The sequence below is a fragment of the Nymphalis io genome, chromosome 28 (genome assembly GCF_905147045.1).
Source record: "Nymphalis io chromosome 28, ilAglIoxx1.1, whole genome shotgun sequence".
Classification (NCBI taxonomy): Eukaryota; Metazoa; Arthropoda; class Insecta; order Lepidoptera; family Nymphalidae; genus Nymphalis; species Nymphalis io.
In genome coordinates, this window is record NC_065915.1 from 5,065,170 (window position 1) to 5,090,134 (window position 24,965).

Genomic DNA, 24,965 nt, shown 5'->3' on the forward strand with positions numbered 1-24,965 from the left:
CGCATATTAAACTCCAAGCAACTGTATAATTACTAGCGGAAAACTCAATCGATTGAATAACCACAGCAGCAGATCCCACCAAAAAAGCACGCAGATAATGGAATTTATTTATTTGGTCAATTTCATCATTATTATGGATGAGGCTAGTAAAAGTGTCACGAAATTCTAGCCAATTACTACAACACCCATTAAACCATGGTAGCTGTATTGTAGGCAACTTAATAGGTTTATAAATACTGACACCTGTATTCCTATCACTACATATAGACTCACTGTCTTTATTGTAAAACTTTAAAAATTCTTGAGATCTAGACAATACCTTATAATATACATCGTCAACTATACATCGTCAACTATACATTCCAAACGCAACTGTACCTCATCATATTGCACGTACAACGACTCGATCCGTTCCCTCCGCAATTGCAATTCAGTAACATCACAACTGCTTAATTTTTTATCACTCAATGCATCGAGGTAATTAATAAATGCTGTTAAGCGACCTTTAAAACTTCCACGCTTTTTTACTAACTCCCTTTCCTCGGACACACTGGGATTCGGTTGTTGTCGACCTGTAATGTATACAATAACAAGTTAACAATGTAAATAGGTAATCTTTAAAGTACATGTTAACAATATAATTATTAAATTTAAAACGGCAAATTTATTTTAACCTACACGTGTTTCTTAATATATAAATAGATAAATAATTATTTTAAGTACACTACGGCTTAATTAACTATATTAAAAGTAAATGGATTGTAATAATACCTAACACTTATTAATACATTATATTTAACAAGTACTTACGCATCAACCGTAATAATTGAATGTATGTCTCTTAAATGCAATTTTAAAATTATAAAACGAAGTAATTACTTCTACAATAATATTTTAATTATTGTATATATAATATTTCTGCTAATCATATGTATATAATATGAAAAATGAGAACCATTCAAAATGCAAGTTGGTACTTAATTAAAATAATTAATACAGGTACAAAATGTGCAAACCTTTTATATTTCTTATATATATTAAAGTTAAATACAACCTGTACGAGTATTGGGTGTCGATATTATTCACAAGAATACTTAACACCGTTGACATATGTGTACTAACTCCAAATTCACTCTGCCAACGTGTAACTCGTCAAGTATCAGTTATTTTTTATTCCTTTGTTAATTAGTATTTCTGATTCAGTCAAGTTGAAACACCTTCCTGCTCCCGGGCTAACTAAAGACATCAAAAATAGTATACACAGGAAAAACGTTGCTAAAACAAAATGTAAATTAAATAACTCTGAAGTAAATCTAAGGAAGTATCATAAAGCTAGGAATCGCAGCAATACATTATGTAGGCATGCACAACGACTCTATATTCATACATCAGTCGAGAACGGCGACTCTCACAGAGTTTGGAAATTTCTTGAGACTGTTGGAGTTGGTAAATCTTCTCAGAACTCATCTGTTCTTAATGTAGATACAGAACTCTAAAATCATTATTTTTCTGCTCCAACGAACTTATTTGATAGGTCAACTAAATCACGTACTCTTCACTCACTTTCTACGACTTCGACTCCTCTTTATCCTCCGTTCGCGTTAAGTCAGTTTACTGTGTGTGATGTTAAGAAGAACATTCTGTCCGTCTCATCCAATGCCATCGGCAGCGATAATGTGAGTCGTATTATGATCATTCCTCTTCATGATATTATCGCTCCCGTGATCACACATACTCTAAATGAACGTGTCTCTTGCTGTATATTTCCTGTAGCTTGGAAGGGCGCTAATGTTATACCTCTTCCAAAGAAAGCTAATTCTGTTTCCTTTTCTGATTTTCGTCCTATCTCTATTATACCTTTCCTTTCCAAAGTTCTTGAAAAACTAATCCACTTTCAGTTAAATCTCTTCCTAAGCAAGAACAATTTGCTCAATCCCTGCCAATCTGGATTTCACCCTGGACATAATACGGTTACTGCCCTTATAAAAGTTACTGATGACATTCGATGGGGTATGGACAATAAGCAACTCACCATTATGATTTTATTGGATTTCAGCAATGCTTTTAATAGTGTTGATTTTGATGTCCTACTTAGTCTGCTGCGTTCTCTTAACGTATCTCCTGCAATCATTGACTTGTTTAACAGTTACCTTCGTGGTCATCGGCAGCGAATTCGCTCTGATGATACGTACTCATCATGGCGCGATATTTCTGCTGGCGTACCGCAAGGCGGCGTGTTGTCTCCGTTACTCTTCTCTATTTTCATCAATTCGATTACTCATAACCTATCCTCTCTCTACCACATGTATGCAGACGATGTCCAGATTTACACCCAGTCGACTTTGGAGAATCTTCCGTTGGCTATCGCAAGGATGAATAACGACCTCAATACCATTCTTGTGTGGAGTAAATCTCTTGATCTTAATGTTAACCCTAGCAAATCTCAAGCCATAATAATTGGCAGCCGGAAAAAATTATCAAAAGTCGACTGGTCTTCCTTGCCATCAATAATGTTTAACAATATTGTCATGTCTTATTCCGATTGTGTTAAAAACTTGGGAGTTTTCCTTGATAATACACTTAGCTGGACTCGCCATGTAAATGAAATCAGCAGGAAGGTGTTTGTTGCACTGAGGTCTTTGCGTCGTCTTCGACATTTTCTTTCAATTCCTACCAAAATTATGCTCGCACAGACTCTACTCCTTCCTATTCTTGATTATGCTGACGCAAGCTTTGTTGACTTAACCGAAGACCAATTAACTAAGCTCGAGAGACTTCAAAATACATTTATTCGGTTTATATTTGGATTACGCAAATATGACCACATTTCACAATTTTGTTCTTGTTTTAATTGGTTACCCATTCGACTTCGCCGGAATATGCACATCCTGTTTATTCTGTACTGCGTATTGTTTCACCCTTATGGGGAGTATAAGGGTCATAAGGGTGAGAAATTTTTATTTTTAGGAAATACTGGAGAAGTACTTCGTTCTGTGAAGAGATGAATTTTAAGGGTGCCCGAACATAAATCATCATTTTATAATAATTCTTTTACAATTCAGGCTATTAAACTCTGGAACGATCTTCCTATAAATATTCGGGAGGCCAAATCTATAAATATTTTTAAAAAACTTGTGAAAGATCACTTTTAATGCCTTATCACCAATAATTTCTTCCTCTTCCCTCTTGGACCGCTTACTGAGTGCATGTGTATTTTATGGCTTGTTTGTGACTAAAATAGTTTGTTAAAGTTACAATTAAAAACAATAAATCCGTGCTATAAAATAGGAGTGCATTACCAATAAGAAGGTATACGTTCATCGTGGCGCCTGGTACTTTGCGCCTAGTACAATCCGCTTCGTGGCTACGATTTATAAGGCCCCGCCTACCTCTTGCGAAATCCTGCTGCCCTGGTACTTTAAATACGATCACTTTTAATTATTTATTAAAAATAAAGTTGGGGTGACACTTTGTCAAGGGCATATATAGAAAAATGCCAATTGAACACTCCCCTCCGAAAACACCTACTCCTATGTTACAGCATTCTCAATCATCTCCGGATATAACTGGTGATTCCAATGTAACCATGAGGTCACAGAGACTAAAGCGTAAACAGGGAGATGACTTGGAATGTTTTCTGAGCAAATTTGAAAATTTGTTCACTACATGGACAGCCGCACAGGACGCGAAGTATGAATCACTACTCAGTACCGTCAACACAATCAGAGATTAGAACTCACAAATTTCATCGTCAATTGAGTTCAGGAGTAACAAATACGAAGAGCTGAAAATTAAATACGACACACTTATGCAAAAAAATCTAGAAGACAAAGCACAACATAGAAATTTGGAGGAAAAAATAGAAATGCTAGAAAGAAGAAGTCGTGCTACTTGTATAGAAATTAGAAATATTCCGAGTTTGAAAACCTAAAAAACGCAGGAATTACAAGATATTGTTAAATCACTTAGTGATGTGCTCAAAGTCGAGATTGACCCTTATGAAATACGAAACATCCACAGGGGGTTTTCAAAAAATGAGAAATCTAAACCATTAATTGTGGAATTTTCGTCGGTAATCATTAAGGACAAAATATTGAGCTCGGCAAAACGTTTCACTAAGGACAATAATGGCGACAGACTGAACACCAAGCACCTGAGCCTCGATGGACCTCAAAAAACGGTTTATGTGTCGGACTTCCTTACACCAAGCATGAAAATACTCTATTTCCTTGCAAGAGATTTTGCTGCGAAAAACAAGTCCAAGTTCTGCTGGGCTACTCCAGGTATTATATTGTTACGTAAGAAAGAAAATGAGCCCTCAATTCGGTTAAAACACGAACAAGACCTCAAGCGCTTGGAGACTACATAAGCGACTCGGGCTTATTATTACTGTATTCTTTTCTCTTAGTTATTAATCTATTGTTTGTATACACATTGCACACTCACACATATACAAATATATCACAAAATTGATAACTTTGAATTAACAGACTTAAAATGTTGTGATCCGGAATATTGTAATACCATAATTTTGAACCCTAATGCTTATCTTAAAATATTGCAACAGAACATCAGAAGCGTAAATAAAAACTTTGACAGCTTAAATGTCCTACTATCGAGATTCAATTTCAACATTGACATAATTATTTTATCTGAATGCTGGCTTTCTAACGTCATTAATCTCCCCAACATTCCGGGATACACGTGTTTTAGCACTTCAATAAACTACAATCAAAACGATGGGGTCATTGTTATTTTGAATAATAATATAGATTTTAAAGTAGAAGAACGTAACATGCAGGAGGCTAATTGCCTCACAATAAAAATAAATAAAGACACGGTGATAATTGCCATATACAGACCTCCTAGTTTCCGCCTTTTAAATAATTTCATTGAATCTCTCCACAACTTGCTCGTGCAGCTCTCATCATACAAAAACATAATATTAATGGGAGACATCAATATTAATATTGCTGACTTAAATCAGGATACTTCGAATTATCTTGAAGTTCGCATGGAGGAGGAGGAAATTAACTGACTGGCTTTTAAAACTGGACTATGAAGAGACAGAAAAAATATTAATTTAATACATTAATAATAAACAAGCAATTGTAGTAAAAAAAAAATCTACACACCATATATACACATGCATACAAACACACAGGCACCAACACACACACACACACACACACACACACCCACACATGCGCTCACACGCACATATTAACAAGCATACATTATCTTTTTATTTCTATTAGCATAAGTATAACTTATTACTAGATAAAATATTGTAAAAGTGTTTAGTGTTTCTCCTGTTTTCTATAAAATTAAACAAATAAATAGTTCCTTACTCAAGAGGGGGAGCCAGGAGACCCTTAGCACAGGGCAACCTAGTTTGGGCTCCTGTATCCCACATATAACTGTATTTATATATATTATAAAAAAAGTAAATGTATACATTATTGTCTGTGGTAGAGAATAAAAAAATAAATTTATTATTATTATTATTATTTCTTTTATTTCAGTATTTCTTGTATTATTCATTTGCTTTTCTTTTTTCTTTTTTGTTATGTTTGAGGACTTATCGTTTTATTCGTTGTTGCATATACTTATAATTTTGTATGTAATGATAATATAATTTATTTATAGATATATGTATAGTATGTGTATTTTATATTATATATATATATATATAAATTGTTTTATATTATATATGTATGTATAATATGTTTATTTTATATTTACATTTAATAATTGGTTTTGTTTTAATTAAATATTAATATTATTTTATGTAGCGATAAGGTCGCCATAATTGTACATTTATTTAGGCAATATACATGTTTTGTATTTTTCTCTTTGTGGTGTGATGTACAAAAAAGTATTAAAGTAATCCCTTAGTAAACGTACTGTTATTTTTGTGGTACATTAAATTTTGCACATTTAAAATTATTATCTTAAACTATTTTAAGCTGCGTGTAAAGGTAGGTAAATAATTTTTAAGCTTATATTTTTCTTAGTGTGCCGCAAAATTTTGAAATTAATAATTTTAAATTATGTAACCTGTATATAGGAAGGCTATTGATTATTTTGACTAAATAAAATAGGTACTTAAATTTGAAAAAAAAACAATCTAATACAAAAGAAATTATTTCAAAATATTTTATTAATTAATAAAAACAAATGTTAGATGTTAACAATAATATAGACTAACACGTGGGCAACTGTTAGTGCAGGGATTCAAGAATTTAATTAATATGTATTTTTAGGCTGTATCATATACTCCTTTTTCATTCTAATAACCAGGCCCATAAAAACATACTTCTGAGCAAGTTCTTTCACACGTCCGTGTATAACTATAATCTCCTATATTCTGCTCGTATTCCTGCTCTTTTAAACTAGTTCTAGCTAGATTAATCTCGTCTACTATCTTCTTCTCTTCTAATGCTATATATATCGCTTCATTAATCGTCCTCAAAAGGGGATAATTTCTGAAATTATTTTGTTTTAATCCGAGAATTTGTTTATTTCTTAAATATCCATATACGTTCCCGTCTGAGTCAGCTGTAATTAATGAATAATGATTAAAAATAGCCGAGATGGCCTAGTGGTAAGAACACGTAAATATTAACCGATGATCATGGGTTCAAACCCGGGCAAGCACCACTGAATTTTCATGTGCTTAATTTTTGATTACAATTCATCTCAATACAGAAATGATAAAGTGCTTGCCCGAGTTTGAACCCACGATCATCGGGTAATATTCACGCGTTCTAACCACAAGGTCATCTCGGCCAACACATCGGTGGCGTATTTTTAATAATAAAGCGAGCTAACCAATAAGGATATTGAATAAAGATTTGGCTTGCTTTCATGCGGAAAAATGTTCACGGAATTGCAAAGAATTATACTCACTCTGGGTATTTAGAATTTTAGAAGGGTCTTGCCAGAATTTGTCTTTTGTTATGTCATTAAATCTCACAGTGAAATCCGTATAAGTATCGTTTGGCATGTCACAGAGACCTTTGAAATCATCCGTGTCTATACTCCAAGCCATAAACCCAGCGAGATTGTATTCAATACCCAATCTGTAATTCATAAAAACAATTGACTCTGGTTAAACATTTTCTACGAAATTTGACGATTTTGTACAGACTTTTACTTATATTAACTGAACGCTACTATGTCACATTTATGGCATAGTAGCGTTAGGATAATATAAGACTCATTTCCTTTTATAATAAATAAGTGTTTTAGTTTTCTTTACCATACTTCTGGTCATTTTTCATGCCTTAACTTGAAAACCAACCCGCATTGGAGCAGCGTGGTGAACAACCTCCAAATTTTCTCCTCAAAAAAAGGTGAAGAGGCCTTAGCTCAGCGGGACATTCACAAGCTGTTATTTGACTTTAACTTGTAAAAACATGATTCCTTTCATTACTTCACCAGTCACTTAACCCTCATATACATAAGCTAATAGATATACGTATGTCTTACTTGACTTTATTGGCGATAGAACGAGTGTCATCATAAGAAACAATTCGACGTCCATCACGCAAATACGGCGTCGACGATTCTTTATCCCAATGATAAACCCACTTGGAATTATTTTTTAATTCTAGACATACCTGGATAAAAAATCAACACAAAATAAAACATTAAAAAATTAAAAACTACAAAAAGTTTTAGTTAATAGAAAGGTCTGTCATGTTGATTTATGACTAGCTCCGTTAATCCTGATGTCCAGAGTTCAAAACCCTGGGTCTGACCGATAAAACAATATTGCGTTATAGTTTTACAGATATCAACTTATCAGTCAGATGATTTAGCACTAAATATTCCGATCACGGCTCAGAACACCTTTGCTACGGGACACCATTGCCTAGGTGGACTGAATACCCAAAGAACGTAAGAATTGGATTCAAACAGTACAGAACTGGTCAGAATTGCAACAATTAGAAGATTATGACCCGCAATAGATATTTAACGGCCGGATGGATTCCAACTGCGTTATCTAAGATATTTTCACTTACCTCGTTATATCCGTACATATTAGTTCCGTTAAGATATGGTCCAGAAAATCCATTAATTTCCGCTTCAGTTTTTCCAAATTCAATATTTTTTACATCGGATTCTTTCAAAATAAACGTCCGTCCGATGAATTGTATGCCGAGAACCAATTTATCAGGACTTATTCCGAACGAAAGCAAGTATTTAATTGTATATTCCTAAAAATATAATTAATCATATTTAATTACTTACCTATCTGCTTTTCGTCGTTTTATCTAAACTACTGCTTCATCTTCGCTTCGTTCCGACACTTAGTATTTTTTTTAATTTAGAATATGCTGATACACTTGCAAATAATATCCTGGGACATTTTAATATAATAGATGATGACATAGACACCATTACCGCCACCCATAGAAATTGGCAGTTTAGGAATATTAATTATCCCTTATATCATCAATGCGCCACCAACCTTGGGAACTCGTTATGTCTCTTGTGCGTGCAGTTACACTGGCTCACTCAACCATATACACAATAATACTAAGTACTGAGATGCTGCTGCTGCAGTACTGCTGTTTTGCCGTAGAATATATTAATTATATCACTTGTAAAATTCTTGGAGAATTTTGTACTTCAGGAACACAGTATGTTCTCTTTTTTTTCTGCTCAACACTTAAGGATTAAACAATATTTTATTTATTTCGTTAATTCATTTTTTTTCATTAATTTCGTTTAAAATATTCCAAATAAATTTATTGGCCCTGCCGCACTAACAAATACTTTTAACGACAGCCATAAACTTCAGTCGCTAGCGGCGCCAACTGGTGAGCAATCAAAAGATAGCCGCCCTCATACATATACAAATTCGAAACAAATATAATTATTATTTAAATGATGTTTTTAAAAACTAAGGACTGACAGCTTATATACCTATATGGTGCGTTCACCCATCAATTTGCACGTCTTATTTTAAACTGCACACAATAATAACTGTAATACATTGAAATTTATGACTATAAAAAATATAATGTTATCATACCACATTTCTTTCATCCCGTTTATTTAATCCCTTTAATGGTGCGGATGCTCCAACTATTCTGTCCCAGTGTCCATTATAATCATAACCAAGTAAATAAATCAAGTCCAAATAACGATTCAGACTCACTAAATCATACGCAGAACTCATTATTTCTCTGGTATTAGCCAGTGACGCGCTTAGAATGTAGCCGTATGGTAAGAATGCCTCTTTTAATTCCTGAAAACATAAAATATAACTCTAGATATCCCATTTGCAAAGCATAGGCCTCATGTTGTAAGTATAAATACTATACTACCATTACAGGCTATGCATTACTCGTAACAATTAAATATCATATGGCGAAAGTGTTATATTAAGTTAGGAGCATTTTTATGTTATTATTGTTATTATTTATAGGCAGACGGTAAACATGCGAATATTTATATGTTACCTTGACCAAAGTAACGAAGTTCTCTTTATCTTCAGGAGCTCCACCTCTCAGGGTAGGATATTTCCACATTATGTCTAGACCATCAAATTCGTATTTCCTACAAACAAAACCCTGGTTTAGGAAGTCATGCGACAGGGAATAAAAGATAGGTATTTAGAAGAAGTTTATTTTAATGGCGGCGGCCGCCAATTACATGACAAAACTTTAAGGAATAAACGATTCATTTCGTATTAGTGTTACATTTATATCAGTACATATTATAGAAAAGTCCTCCGTCGTCTATGTCTGTGTGAACGCGATAAACTCAATAGCTACTAAATGGACTTTCAAACAGTTTTCACCAATGGACGGAGTTATTCATGAGAAAGGTTTAAGTGTATAAATCAGTTTAGTGAAAATTGGTTATAATAGGACGGTAAATGTTAAAGATGGCGGAAAAAATTATGACGATTGGGAACTATATTTGTTCCGATATACGTTTCATGTTGAACCTCACACTACCCGTGAGAAGCTGGGTAGCTAGTAGCACAAAACAATATATTAATTATGTACTCTAAAACTTACTCAAGATATTGCATGACACTTCTGATAAATCTGAGTCTTTCCCATCTATTGCCAGCCATCTTAGAGAATTTCACGGAACCTTCATTCCACCCACCGAGACTTAAAGTAACTTTTATATGAGGATAACGCTTTTTAATCCCGGTCAGTTTTTTATAACCAGCGTTACCACTATCTCGTTCTATATCAAGCCATTGGTCTAGAAAAAACAGTAATGAAATTTCTTATCAGATATAATTGGTTAAATTAAAGAGGTTTTTCAATTATTTAGTGAAGTAGGATGTCGTAGCAACAATATAATATGTACGCATTATTTTAATAGGCATGGTAAGCTGATGCAATTAAATAGGCAAGGTGAATACTACAAATTGAATTGATTTATAGAGTTTTAATATTGATTCGTATAATTCCACTGTTTGTTAGTCAGTGGTATCACGAATATGCCACATAAATAATTAATTAATCACGATTTTATTTAAAGGTAGCTTTATATATAAACTTTATATTTAATATCAATAATAACAAATTTGTTACATCTCTGGCGGTTATAATTTTCTTCTTATTATAATAATATATATCAAGTAATATATATATTTCCTTGTATATGTACGGCATATACAAGGAAATCGAGAGTGGCGTCTGAGAGATGACGTCATAAGAGAGCGTCACGCCATTTGCCGTCCCAGCATACGAGTCAGACTCGTCCCTAAGATATAAAAATGGACTTACTGAGGCTTTTAATAGTATGCGATACTTCATCTAAGCCAGCGAAAGCGTAGACAATGTGAGTGCATAATGTTGGATCTATGTCTGATATTTCAAATTTCACAGGAGGCTTCCTGAACATTGCCCAGGACGCTAAGTAGCAGACGGCAACTTTGCCATGTTTTGGACCTGAAAAGACAATGTACTTTATAACAAATGTAAAGTAACAGCTCCAATTCTGATCTAAACGCGATCTTATGGGGAGAAGGTTTGCAGTTTATTCCACCACATCGCTCCAGGGCAGACCTTCATTCGACACACGGAGGTATTCTCGCGAAGTTTTACTTCACAGAGAGTACGTGATGATAAATAAAATTAAGCACATGAAATATCAGTGGCGATTTGATATCTCAATCTCTGTTTTGCTATTCATGTATCACCACTGAGCCATCTCGGCTATTATCATTTCGGTATTAAGATTGAAGCTCATCATGGGATCCAATATATCACAACTGTGTCTGTTATTACACTGGCTCAACGAGTTATTTGACAATAGATTGATAGTAATCAATTCGAACCAATATCCTAGTCCACCAGCACAAAGTCCTAGCAACGGTTAAAGGAATCGATTTCAAGAAATTAAAATAATCAGCCATTTATGGTCAACTGAAATGCGTTTGTTGACATTTATTAATAAAGACATTTTACATAGTAGTTATAAGCCAACACAAAAACGGATTTCGTTATACAACAGTTTCATTCATTTTCTATGTGTACATTCACTAATTAAATGAACCGACGGAATAATATTATGATTTTTTATTAATAAATCTATTTTGTAAGCTTTATTCGAATTATTACCGATAATTTATAATAGGCCAACACTATCACACACAGCTTAGTATTTGTCAATTAATCACCCAAAATATTCACAAAATAAGAATTGAAACTTTGATGCTCGTTTCTATAAACAAACTGCCCCCGACGACGCTTATATTAAAATACAAGCTAATTATCTTATATTCACACGATAAGAAGATAAAAGTATTTTGGATATGATTTGCCTAAAATGCGTGCTTAGTGAGCGTCTACGTCGGGAAAGGAGTAACTGTGACAAATTTCAAGGCAATCGGGCCGATAGCTTAGGAGATCTCGCGATGACCGGTATTTGGCTTATATGTATTTATGAAGATTAACTATGTATAGATAAGAATAAACAAAGTTAAGACGACCACAAAAACATTTGTTTTTTTTACTTATTAAAGTTCATTTAATAAACATAATTTATCACTCCTGAATAATATATAATAATAATTAAAATATTAAATACCTCACCATCGATATTACTGCCACCTACAATCAGATACACAGTCACGCTTAACAATAAACTTGTTTTACAAAACATTTTACAAAGAAACTACAACTAAAAATGAGTTATAACTGCGAACGTCGTAGAGGAAGGTAAACTGTTCTAATTATTACAAACACGTAAACAATTGATAATGGTCCTAATTATAATATATATAAACAACTCATTATTATTAGAATTCAGTGGATCACTTAGTGGCTTAAAACCCAGTGAGGGTTACACCCACCTATGGCATGTTATACCGCCTACAATACCGAATGAGTGAGATAGTGTACAGACACAAGGGATGTCACATAGTTCCCAAGATTGGTGACGCATTGGTGACGTAAGGGATTGTGAATATTTCGTACAATGCCAATGTTTACAGGCGGTGGGTACCACTAACCATCAGGTAGCCCATATGCTCGTCCGCCTACATATTCTATAAAAAAAACTTAAAATATCTAATTAATTTTTAATTAACGATAAGCGACGTTCAAAAATAACTTATTACTTATTATTGCATCCTGACATAAATAACATTAAACGTAACCATTAATGTTGTAGTTTTAAGAGATCAACTTTTTTTCTGCTGACAGTATATTTTGCATTTATAAGAACAAAACTTGAAATGGGAATGTATAATACTCACGCTCATACGTACGCACTTTACTAACGTAAAACAATAGTACTTGCAGTGTTGAAAACCCTTCGAAAGTAAAAAGTAAAAAATCATCAATAAAAAAAACAGTAATTCGATTAATTCAAAACGATTCACCATCATTATTTGATTTACTGTCAATGAAAAAAAAAGTAACTCGCGTAATTTTTTATTTACTTCAAACGGTATAATAGCTGAAACGAACTGCTGTTTTTTATGATATAGAAAGGTGGGTGGGCCAAATGGGCCACGAGATGGATGAAGTGATGGTATGGTGATGTAAAAATATTAACCGATCCTTACATCGCCAATGCGCCACCGACCTTGGAAACTAAGATGTTACGTCCCCAGTACATGTAGTTACACTGACTCACTCACCCTTTAAACCGGTACACAACAATACTAAGTATTTCTGAATGGCGGTAAAGTATGAGTGGTTGGTATCAACCCAGGCAAACTTGCACAAAGTTCTTCTCAACCCCTATCAAACTTGGGGATAGATTTTTTTTTTTTTTTAAATTGATTTCATATCTCATAGTTTAATTATGATACGATATTTTACGCATATCCTTTTCCTGTTCCCAGAATTATTGTTCAAACTATGTATAACATACTTAACAATGTCAACTTTTCTACTTATCACAAAAATATACTACAATTACCTGAAGAAGCTGGTGGGACTGCCAGACAACTAGCAGATCCGAAAAGATGGTAATTAGTAATCAACAGTACACAAAATATACATTCAAATATAATACCAACAAAATAAATACAGAGCTGTAATATATATATGTATATATAGTAATATAGACAGTCCGTGAAAGTTGGTTTAATATTATAATTAATTAAATATAATAATTATAGGTTATACAAGTCGGTAGGAACAACTTCGAGAAGGAAGCCGATCGAAGAATTCTCTTGGGATGAGCAGCATTTGGCAACCTTCGTCAAGTCCTCACGTCGTCTATACCGCAATGTTTGAAGACGAGTCTTCAACCAATGCGTCTTACCTGCCATGACATACGGTGCCGAAACGTGGACACTAACTGCGGGACTAGTCCACAAATTCAAAGTCGCTCAACGTGCTATAGAGCGAGCTATGCTCGGAGTATCTTTGAAGAATAAGATCAGAAATAAGATTAGCCGGAAAAGAACCGGAGTCACCAACATAGTTTGCAAGAAGCTGAAGTGGCAGTGGGCTGGTCACGTATATCGTAGGACCGATGGCCGTTGGAGCAGACGAGTCCTAGAGTGGAGACCGCGGATCGCAAACGCAGCGTAGGGCACCCTGCAGCCAGGTGGACCGATAACCTTAGAAGGTGGCGGGTACCGACTGGATGCGGAAGGCGGAGGACCGGGAGCTTTAGCGCACCTTGGGAGAGGAGTTCACACCTTGTTCAGCAGTGGACTACGAAAGGCTGTTGATTTATTATATTATATGATTAATAATTTTAGGTTATTTAGCCTGTATGTAGGAAGATTATTGATTATTTTGACTATAAATAAAATAGATACTTAAATTTGAAAAAAGAAATTACAATAGAAAGTATTTAAAAATATTTTATTAAATTATAAAAACAAAGGTTAGATTCATTTTAAAAGTTTTACTCAATAATTAATTTTATGACAATATATGTAATGTTAACAATAATATAGACTAACACGTGGGCAGCTGTTAGTGCAGGAGTTCACCAATTTAATTAAAATATATTTTTAGGCTGTATAATATTTTCCTTTTTCACCCTAATAACCAGGTTATATAACTTCTATTAATAAATTAGGGTGAATATTAGCAGCAATTTATATGTAATTTTATTCTTTTTTTATTATAATTATATGTGTTTTATATCTTAAATACTTATTATATTATTCAATTATTTAATTGTAATATAATTATTTTTATTAAAATTTCAATTTTAATTAATTTTCTTTCTTTAGGAGGATTACCTCCATTTGTAGGATTTTTTCCTAAATGAATAATTATTAATAATTAAATAATATATTTATTAATTCATTATTTATGTAATAACAAGATTAATTGTATTATTTATTATATTATTATTTATAAATTAAATAAAATTTTCATTAAATATAATTATTTAATTTTTATTAGTATTATTAGATTTCTCTTTATTAGGAATAATTCTTAGAATCTTATTTTTTTAAGGTTTTAAGTTAATTAAAACATAATCTTCAAAATTATTTATAAAGAAATTTCTTTTTAAGCCTTAGTATTTATTACACTTTAAAATTTGCAATTTTATATAATTTTTGAATATAAAGCTAATAAAAGAGAAATTTCCCGTAAATAAATTTACAATTTATCGCTTTTAATTCAGCCATTTTATTTAAGCGAAAATGAATATTTTCAACAAATCATAAAGATATTGGTACTTTACATTTTATTTTTGGATTTTGAGCAGGAATAGTAGGAACTTCTCTTAGTTTAATAATTCGAACTGAATTAGGAAACCCAGGATCTTTAATTGGAGATGATCAAATTTATAATACAATTATTACAGCTCATGCTTTTATTATATTATTTTTTTATAGTTATACCTATTATAATCGGAGGATTTGGTAATTGACTAATTCCATTAATATTAGGAGCACCAGATATAGCTTTCCCACGAATAAATAATATAAGATTTTGACTTTTACCGCCTTCACTAATATTATTAATTTATAACTAGTAGAATTGAAAATGGAGCAGGAACAGGATGAACAGTTTACCCCCCCACTCTTAAGCAATTAATTTTATTACAACAATTATTAACATGCGAATTAATAAAATATCTTTTGATCAAACACCTTTTTTTTTTGAGTCGTAGGTATTACAGCTTTATTACTTTTACTTTCTCTTCCTGTATTAGCAGGAGCTATTATTATACTTCTTACAGATCGTAATATGAATACCTCATTTTTTGATCCTGCAGGAGGAGGAGACCCCATTCTTTATCAACATCGATTGATTGATTTTTTGGACATCCTGAAGTTTACATTTTAATTTTACCAGGATTTGGAATTATTCCCCATATTATTTCATATATTACATATTCATTAAATAATCAAGATATTCGATTAATGGGGGGAACTAGTTTATATATTCCATTAACTTCTTTATGTATAAATATTTGTAATTTGGCTTTATCTTGATTATAAGGACGAGGGAAATGAAACGCTCGAATGTTGATATAAGACTACCTTATTAACGTTACTGGTGTGGGTTTTATATTATGATGGCACTAAACATGTGTATATCTAGATAGATACCACACCTTCCCTCTCAAAGAAAAAAGAAATGCATATATTTCTTTTTTTTATGTTAAAACAGTATTTCAATCATCATATTATTGACATAGGTACAACATTAAAGAAATCATAAAAAAACTTAAGACTATTATTATAATTACAAAAAAAATGAACTACAATGTGTATACATAACATATAATAATTTTTTTACGTATATTTTAAGGGTAATACAATTTCGTTCGATTTTTGTGAATCACATAATTTTTTCCATCTTTCAATATTTCAACATTTGGTGAACAATCTTTAATAACTAAATATGGACAGGAATAAATTGCGCTGAGTTTGTTGCCTGTTTCTTCTTTAACTAATATCAAATCATTGATTTTAAAAGTTATAGGGTTCATTTTAGAATCATATTTTGATTTTCGAACAATTTTACTATTTATAAGATTTTCTCTTGCTTCTTTTTGTGAGGTTTGTAGGCGATATTTTAATTCTAATGGATAATCATCGTAATTATAGAGGGGTTCTACGGTTTTTGTTAAGTTACTAGGTAAAGTATATTTTTTGCCATAAACTAACTCGAATGGGGTATATTTTGTTTCACGGTGAACGGAAGTATTATACGAGAAACACCAAAAGGGTAGCCAGGAACTCCAAGACTCGGAGTGATTGTCAGTCTGTATGCGTAAAAATGCTCCTAAACGCTTATGGGAATTTTCTAAAGCGCCGATGCTCTCATGATGGTATGCTGTGGAATTTAATTTTTTAATTTTTAATAAACTACATACCTCTTTCATTACTGTGGACATAAACTCGGTACCTCGATCTGTGGCTATTTCCTTGGGTATTCCATGTCGAAGAATGAAGTTATTTACGAATGCCTTCAACTTCAACTGAACTCTTAGAAACTAACGGATATGCTCCTACGTATTTAGATAACTCACATTGGAGTGTTAATATATATGAATAATTATTACAATCTCTATCTAAAGGTCCTACAATATCTAAGAAAATTTTTTCGAAGGGAGTTTGAGCTGTAGAAGTTACAATCATAGCCTCCCTAACGGGTATAGAATACTTTTGTTTCTGGCATTTGTCACAGCGTCTCACAAATGCTGTTATATCTCGTTCGATACCTGGCCAAAAGTAATATTTTTTAATGTTATTCAACATCCTCTGAATACCCGCGTGGCCACTAGTGGGGAGGAGATGAAAATCATTTAATATTACTCTTTGGTCGTCTTTTTTGTCAATTCTTTCAATTTCATTTAACACAATAATTCTTGGACCGGGCCAATTTTTAATACTTTTAATTTCATTTATTACTTGCTCTATAAATTTATTTTTTTCTTTACATTTCATGAAGTATACTTCATTAATATTTATTTTTTTACAAAAATCAGACAGCTCCCTCACAAATTCGCCTCGCGATAATTGTGATCGTATAGCTGGATTTATATAAATTGTCATTTTCTTTAAAACGTATATAAAAGTTCTAGATTCGCATGCGATTTCATTGTCCTTTCGTAATTTTTGTAAATTACTTTTGTTGATAAATCTTAATTCTATCGATATCTTCGGTTTGTTGTGTACCTCTACGACTCTTGGGTGATCAAGCCAATCGTCCATATTCACACTATCACACAAAGAATCATTGTTCATCCCTGACATACTATGTTCCTCTTCCATCCTTTTCTTCTGAGCTCTAGTCAACACATTCAAACTACACTCACTCATATCTTTTAAGTCTTTTGATGTAATACGTATTCTAGATAAAGCATCTGCGGCGGAATTTTCACTTCCTCTTACATACTCTACTATATAATCGTATTCTTCGAGCGCAAGTCTAAATTTCAATAACCTACTCGTAGGATTTTTCATGTTAAAAAGATAAATGAGAGGTTTGTGGTCCGTATAAATTTTGAAAGAACGTCCGTATAAATAAGGCCGGAAGTGTTTAACAGCCCATACAATCGCTAATAATTCTTTTTCGATTGTTGGGTAGTTCTTTTCCGCTCTATTTAAAGTTCGGCTAGCATATGCTATAGGTTTACCATTTTTATTGGACAGTACGGCTCCTATAGCGTAACCTGATGCATCCGTTTGAACTACAAATTGGTTACTATCAGAAAAATCTGGGTATTGCAGTAACGGAGGTGACATCATATCTTGTTTTAATGAATTAAATGAATGTTGACACTCGTCACTCCAATGAAATTGTACATTTTTACGGCATAATTTATTTAAATAAAAAGCTTTCTCTGCAAAATTTGGAATAAATTTACGATGAAAGTTCGCGAATGCTACAAAGCGTTTTACCTCGTCTGTATTAGTAGGAATAGGGTAATTTTGTAAGACTTTGATTTTTTCAGGATCCGGTAAAACACCATCTCCAGATACAACATGACCAAAATACAGTAATTCCTTTTTTAAAAATGTACACTTATCGGGGTTTAGCTTTAAATTAACTTCTTTTAATCGTTCAAATACTTCCGTTAAATTTTTATTGTGATCTGCTAAATTTATAAAAAAAATTATGATGTCATCAAGGTAAATAAAACATTTTTCAAATGTTAAGCCTGCCATAGCCATATTCATCATTCTAGAGAAAGAGCTGGGACTGGTTGTAAGACCCATGGGCATTCTGGTCATCTGGTATTGACCAGAACAGAATGCTGTATACCCACGGCTATTTGGATCTAATTCCACATTATAGAAACCTTGATTTAAGTCTAAATGTGTATAATATATACAACCTGAAAGAGAGTCGAGTATTTCTGTAATATTCGGCAAAGGAAACTTATCATCAACTATGGAATTATTTAATTTACGATAATCGATTACTAATCTCCATTTTTTATCGTTACTTTCCGATTTTTTAGGTACCAGTAGAATGGGACTTGACCATTCACTCTTACAAGGTTCAATAATTCCTTGATTTAACATTTTATCTAATTGCCTTTTTATTTCTACTTTTTGAGAATGGGGTAATCTGTATGGTTTTACATAGACTGGATCTACATTGGGTTTTAATGTAATTGTATGTTTATAGATATCAGTCACAGTCAAGTTGTCTCCAGGTAAATAAAAGATATCACAGTATTTCGCACATATGTTTTCGATTGATACCTGTTCTTCCCCCTTTAGATATTCGTGTAATTTTAAAATAGAAAATAATTTTTTTACGCGTTCCGAATTCTTATTCGATTTTCCAAACATACATATATTATACTCACTCGCACTATAAATGTTAGGGCTTACGTCACCCCAACAAAAGTCTCTGTCGGTTGTATTTATTATTCGAATCGGTATTTTCCGATAACTCTTTCGAACATACCACACAATCATCTTTCATATCAGTATTTATAAAATGTATAGATTCCGATCGCGACGGAATATACAAAACCTCATTATTAATATTACTATAAGTAGGTAAATAAATTCGATCATTATTTGAATTAATCAATGAAAAATAATTGTTTTCATAATCAATTATCGCCGCATACTTTTTGCAAAAGTCATCGCCAATTATAGCAGGAACTTTAGTAGGTAGAGTATCAAATACAAAGAATTTATGTTTAAAAGATCCTTGGGGCACTTCCAAATTAAGAAAGACATATCCAATTGCTTCAACACTACCTCCAATTCCGCTAAACTCACATTTCTCTTTATGGAATGTAATGTTATAAGTATAAACAAGTTTCGATTCTAGCGCGGAAATTGATGCGCCGGTGTCAATTAAACAATGTGAAGTAAAACAATTGTTAAAAGTAAATTGAACTAAACGCGAATGATTATTACATGAAAATATATGACCTTTACTCACGAAAAAACTGATTATTATTATCAACAGATGGGGTGGGTTGGGACTGTGAATTATTTCGATCGATGATGTTTACATAACCTCGATTTTGCCCAACGCTTAAGCTATTGTTTCCATTTTTCATACCTCTATTCTGGTACGGGCGGGATTTACCACGCCATGATCTACCTCGCTGAGTGCCACGCCACGTTGGCTGTTGGCCTCTGCTCATACCACCGCCGTGCTGTGGGTAGGCACGGTACCCTCGATATTGATCACCTCGGTAATTATAACGTCCCCTGGAATTTCGAAAACAGGAAACTTTTTTATTTATGGTCATCAAATTGGAATTAGAAGTGGATGGCAACTCCTCATCTAATGCAGATTGAATAGCGTCTTTTAAGGATGTAAAGTTACGCGCTGTAATTATAGTCCCGGTTCTACGATTTCGCACTCCATCAGCAAATCGTTTGATTGCTTGCTTTTCATTTAAGGGCTTAAGCACCTTATAAGTCTCTGGGTCGTTATCTGCCTGTGAAATAGTTAAGTCAACAAACATTTCAGTGATTTGCTTACAGTATTCTTCGATGGTCAACTCATTCTGCTTAAAATTCAGCAACCGTGTTTGGATGGCCGTAGCAGATTTTTTCGGCAAAAGCTCTTTTTTCATATCATGAATTAAGTCTGAAATACTAGAATAGCTTGGATGTAATTTAAGTTTTGCTGATTGCGATAAACGATTTTTTAACACAAAATTTATTAATTGGGGCTTAGAATCGGCAGTATTTAGTAGTAGGGTGGTTTCATAATATTCAACGGATTCTATTAACTGTTTAGTTACAGATAAGTCGTCATTCATAACCGGTAACAAACTCAGAGCAACTTTTAAATCAAATTTTTCCATGTTTATAGTTTCTATAGTCTGACCTGAATTACTAATAAATTCTTTCGAATCGGATGGCGTTGAAGAGTATCTAACAATATCTTTATACAATGAAAGAAATTGCTGTGAATAATCGACAATCAACTCACTATCGCTAGCACTAATATTACCACAATTTACTTCTTTTTGCAAATAAGAATTTAATGTTAAATATTGGCTATACAAACTATTTGCTTCGCTTAACTTAACAATGTAAATGTTACCCTTTCTACGCTCAGGACCAATTTTCCTTAAGTATTCTTTAATCAATTTTAACTCTTGGCGCAATATTTTTAAATTATCTGCCATATCAAAATATAAAAATTATACATATTACTAAAATTCATTATTACTAATTACGTATTTTGAAGTTATACAAAAATAATATGAATACTTTAACACTAATTATCTAGTTATTACAAATATATTGCTACATAATATGTATTATTATAATTTTATAAAACTATCAAAGTGCGTCTCTGTGTTGCATCCCTTATATAGGCATGTTCTGCATTCTGGAGTCACGTTACTCGCGCACTGTTTGGACAAATCACAAATTTTTCTTTCTTGAATATTAACAATTTTTAGACGCGGCTCCAATCCTAAATCACTTCAATTTATGTTTCTTGTTCAGCAACAGTTGGAGAACCATGTAGGGTAGCCCGTTGACGTCTGAACGATCCACGAAGTACATATTGATGTATACCCTGCTGGACCCAGCGATGATGCATTTTTCGGTATACTCTCCATACAACGTAGATGATAAACAGACTCATCAACAGTAATATTATAAGTAAAAGAATGTTTGTGGTGGACGCATGGAATTTCAATTCTTTTATATATGCATTATTTTCGGCAGCTACAGAATTTTGGTTTATAAAAATGTCCTCCTTTTCTACTTTCGAATTACACATATTTTAAACTACAGTGACCATTATTAACTTTGAACTTTGGCGAGTTTGATTTTACACGTGTCGGTAATTTAAATTAAGGCAACTCGCGTTACCGATGCGCATACTGCGCTGGCAGAGTCGCCATATAAGGACGAGGGAAATGAAACGCTCGAATGTTGATATAAGACTACCTTATTAACGTTACTGGTGTGGGTTTTATATTATGATGGCACTAAAAATGTGTATATCTAGATAGATACCACATGATTATTATTTATTATATGAATAATAACACCAGCTTATATAAATAATAAAGCTTTAAATATTGCATGAGTTAATAAATGAAAAAAAGCCAAATCACCATGACCTATTCTTAAAATTCTTAGTATTAATTCTAATTTCTTAAAGTAGAAAGAGCACACATCCCAGCTATAAATATAGTTAAACCAGATATTAATAGTAAAAATTAACCATTCAAGAAATTTAAATTTCTGAAGAAATAATAATATTCTGCACCTTTTCGCGTTCCGCGGGACTTAAACGATAGGGTCTACGTTCGACATACTTGTTGGTATCTTTCAAGCGTATTTCTAATTGTCCGGTATTAACGCGTGTTTTAGGAAACCCTCGAATAAAAAGATGTGAATATTTGTTTAATAAGACGCGTAATCGATTGATATCGTCATCGTTTGTAAGATCGCAGTCAAGTGTATCGAAAATTGAGTTATTTGACTGTATGTGCATTACTGTACATTGACGAACTAACTTGGCACCCGATGCAGTTACTAAAACGTTAAGAGAAGAATTATTAATTAAATCCATACCTATTAAAATTTTTGAAGTCATGTCACAATCTGGTACAACAAAGAATTTAAGTTCAACGTTTACGTCATCTATAACACAAATAGTGGTCAATGTAAATAATGATATTACTGGAATTCGTCCGATTCCGCGGAGATAATTAACACTACGGATTCTCTTGCCCGGTAATTTAGCTGCTACTTTTTCGGTTATAACTGAGCACTCAGCCCCGCTATCAAAAACTGCTGGAAACGTGAAATCACCGATAATAACATCCATGTAATTTAATTTCGGATTACCCACGCAATTCACGTTAGAAACCACAGTCCTTTCACGTCTAAAATAGGTTTCAAATGTGTGCCCGGCCTTATCACAAAAAGTACAGACAGGCTTATTAGGAACAACGTAACTGGTTTTTGGTTTTTCGACATTATTATTACTAGTTAGTTGTAGGTTGCTATTACTTTTAAATCTGCAGTCGCGTGTCATATGGTTATTTCTTTTGCATATCTGACAATAAGTTGCGGTTAATTTTTCGTCAAGCCGGAGACGTTTGTGTGGTGGTCGCGTAACGTTAGTATTGCTACACGGACGCTTAACGCGCAAAGCTGAAGCTACTGATATTAGTTCGGGTACAGATTTTGCTCTAACATTTAATAGTTCTATTCTAAGATGTTCGTCATTAATACAACCGATAACTGCCTCAACTGCATTTTCGTCGTCTAGTTTATTTTTAGTTATGCGCTTCCAGAGAACCCACGCTTTAGATAAATATTCTGGTATGTCTTTGCTAGAATCATAATTATGTTCACGAAATTTTACTATATCACGGGAATACCTGGATTCGGGTATTCGAAGTTCCTCCCATGTTGAAGTGGTCACAAGCCAATTGTCTATTAGAAGTTTTGCCCGTCCTTTGAGTAGGCTACCTACCTTCATTCGCACTTCGTAATCATTTAAGCTATACAACTCAACAGCTTGAGTGATGTGTTGGCACCACTCTCGCACGCCTATGTTAGCGTCGGGATCAAAGGAGGGTAGAAAAATATCATTAATTTTTACCTTTTCCGGTCGCGATGGTGTTGACAGACGATCAGACATTTCTTTCATTGTGTGCATCATTTGCATAAAGAAATCAGTAGGAATATTCATGGATACTCTTTGTGCAGGTGGCGTATTTGCAGGTTGTGAAGTACCCGCAGTTTCAGTATCAATATTCATGGGAGTTATTAATGTAGGCTGGGTACTTACGGTTTCTGATGCACCAGGAATCGCAGTAGTGGGAATGTATCCCACTTCTGATGTCGAAGTGGAGGCCTCTAGACTATTTTTAAAAAGCATGACGTCAGCATGGCTGACGTCATGTTCACTACTCTCACTCATATTAAACTAATAATTTGTGTCTTAAATCTCAATCAGTAAAACAAACTATAGCATGTAAATTAACAGTTTTAATCAAAACCACACTTATTTATTTATGCTAAATAAAATAGTACACAAGTATTTACAATATGAAAATGATAAAGAAGAAATAAAGCTAATTTCATAAGTTTTTCTTAAAATAAAACAAATCGTAAATAATAGAAAACAGAAAGTAATACGTAACTTATTCACAGCACGTCCGTCTCGGTGAGCCGCTCGTTCCGTTCCCTCTCGCAACCAGCCTTACTCTAATCTGCCATCCGCCCTTTTTTTTACCGACGCGGACTGTTTTACCTGAGAGCTACCCACCTAGCGCCGCTAGCGTATATAGATAGCACTTATAATAATTTGGCAACTCTCAAGTACTAAATTAACAAATTAATAAGAAGTAGTTATTTCTAAAATCGTCTTATAATATTTACTAATTATTTAAATTATAAAGTTACCGTTAATATAATATTAAACACTTCTTATTTACCACTCCTAGATGGCGTTTGAGCGCCATCTAGGATTAAATGACAGAATTACAAATAAACAGTCTACTCGATTAATAACATAAATCATTATTATAACCATGTGTAAATAATGACTTCTATAATTGTCTAAAAATATGAAATGATTTTAGAACTGTAATAAAGTTAAATATGTAAACTAATATTAAACTATTAACATTTATGACGATTCACGCATACACAACTCACAAAATCATCAAGCACATAGATATGTGTTTATAATCAACTAGATAATTACATACATTACAATAATAATGATTACACAATTAAAGCTTAAATAACTATGTTTTAAATTGTTTTAATTATAGCAAGCGCGACATAAACTCATGTTTGCGCCGATACGGCCATTCTGATGAACTGTGCGTGCTCGGCACTTGTTCACACCTGTAACAAGAAATATTAGTAATTTGAAAATCGTATCTGTGATATGTTATTGGTAACAAATTTAAGTATTCATGTCGAATTATTATAATTAATAATTTGTGAAACTGCTTCACATCTCGTTACACTAGCGATAAATACATGAATTATTATATTAGGATTTATCTGTCATTGGTATTACTGAACGTCTCACTAAGTCAGCAGTTTTTAGTCATATTAAAAATTA

General features: G+C 33.0%; 3 protein-coding genes across 4 annotated transcripts in view; 1 reads left to right on the plus strand and 2 right to left on the minus strand.

Annotated features, from left to right (window-relative positions):
• Positions 1-24,965, plus strand: part of LOC126779134 (probable chitinase 2) — a 155,138-nt gene that overhangs the window by 64,775 nt on the left and 65,398 nt on the right. The gene's annotated exons all lie outside the window — the stretch shown is intronic.
• LOC126779088 (probable chitinase 2) lies at positions 6,135-12,187 on the minus strand. The gene is made up of 9 exons (XM_050502924.1): positions 12,078-12,187; positions 10,767-10,931; positions 10,041-10,236; positions 9,477-9,573; positions 9,047-9,262; positions 8,031-8,225; positions 7,495-7,625; positions 6,913-7,085; positions 6,135-6,561 (listed from the first exon to the last, which is right to left on the minus strand). Exons 1-9 carry the CDS (start codon positions 12,145-12,147, stop codon positions 6,293-6,295), a joined length of 1,512 nt encoding a protein of 503 aa, XP_050358881.1. The 5' UTR covers positions 12,148-12,187; the 3' UTR covers positions 6,135-6,292.
• Positions 14,341-24,965, minus strand: part of LOC126779087 (probable chitinase 2) — a 90,255-nt gene continuing 79,630 nt past the window's right edge. The window contains exon 10 of the transcript XR_007670269.1: positions 14,341-14,408. The gene's annotated coding sequence lies outside the window, so the exon portion shown is untranslated. The remainder of the gene's footprint in view (positions 14,409-24,965) is intronic.

Excerpts from the sequence above, each read along its gene's own strand:
- LOC126779088 (XM_050502924.1), bottom strand. The coding sequence starts at position 12,147 with ATGTTTTGTAAAACAAGTTTATTGTTAAGCGTGACTGTGTATCTGATT. Across the intron at positions 8,226-9,046 it reads AACGGGATGAAAGAAATGTG|GAATATACAATTAAATACTT; the intron begins GTATGATAACAT and ends TTATATTTTTAG. Across the intron at positions 7,626-8,030 it reads ATATGTACGGATATAACGAG|GTATGTCTAGAATTAAAAAA; the intron begins GTAAGTGAAAAT and ends TTTTTTATCCAG.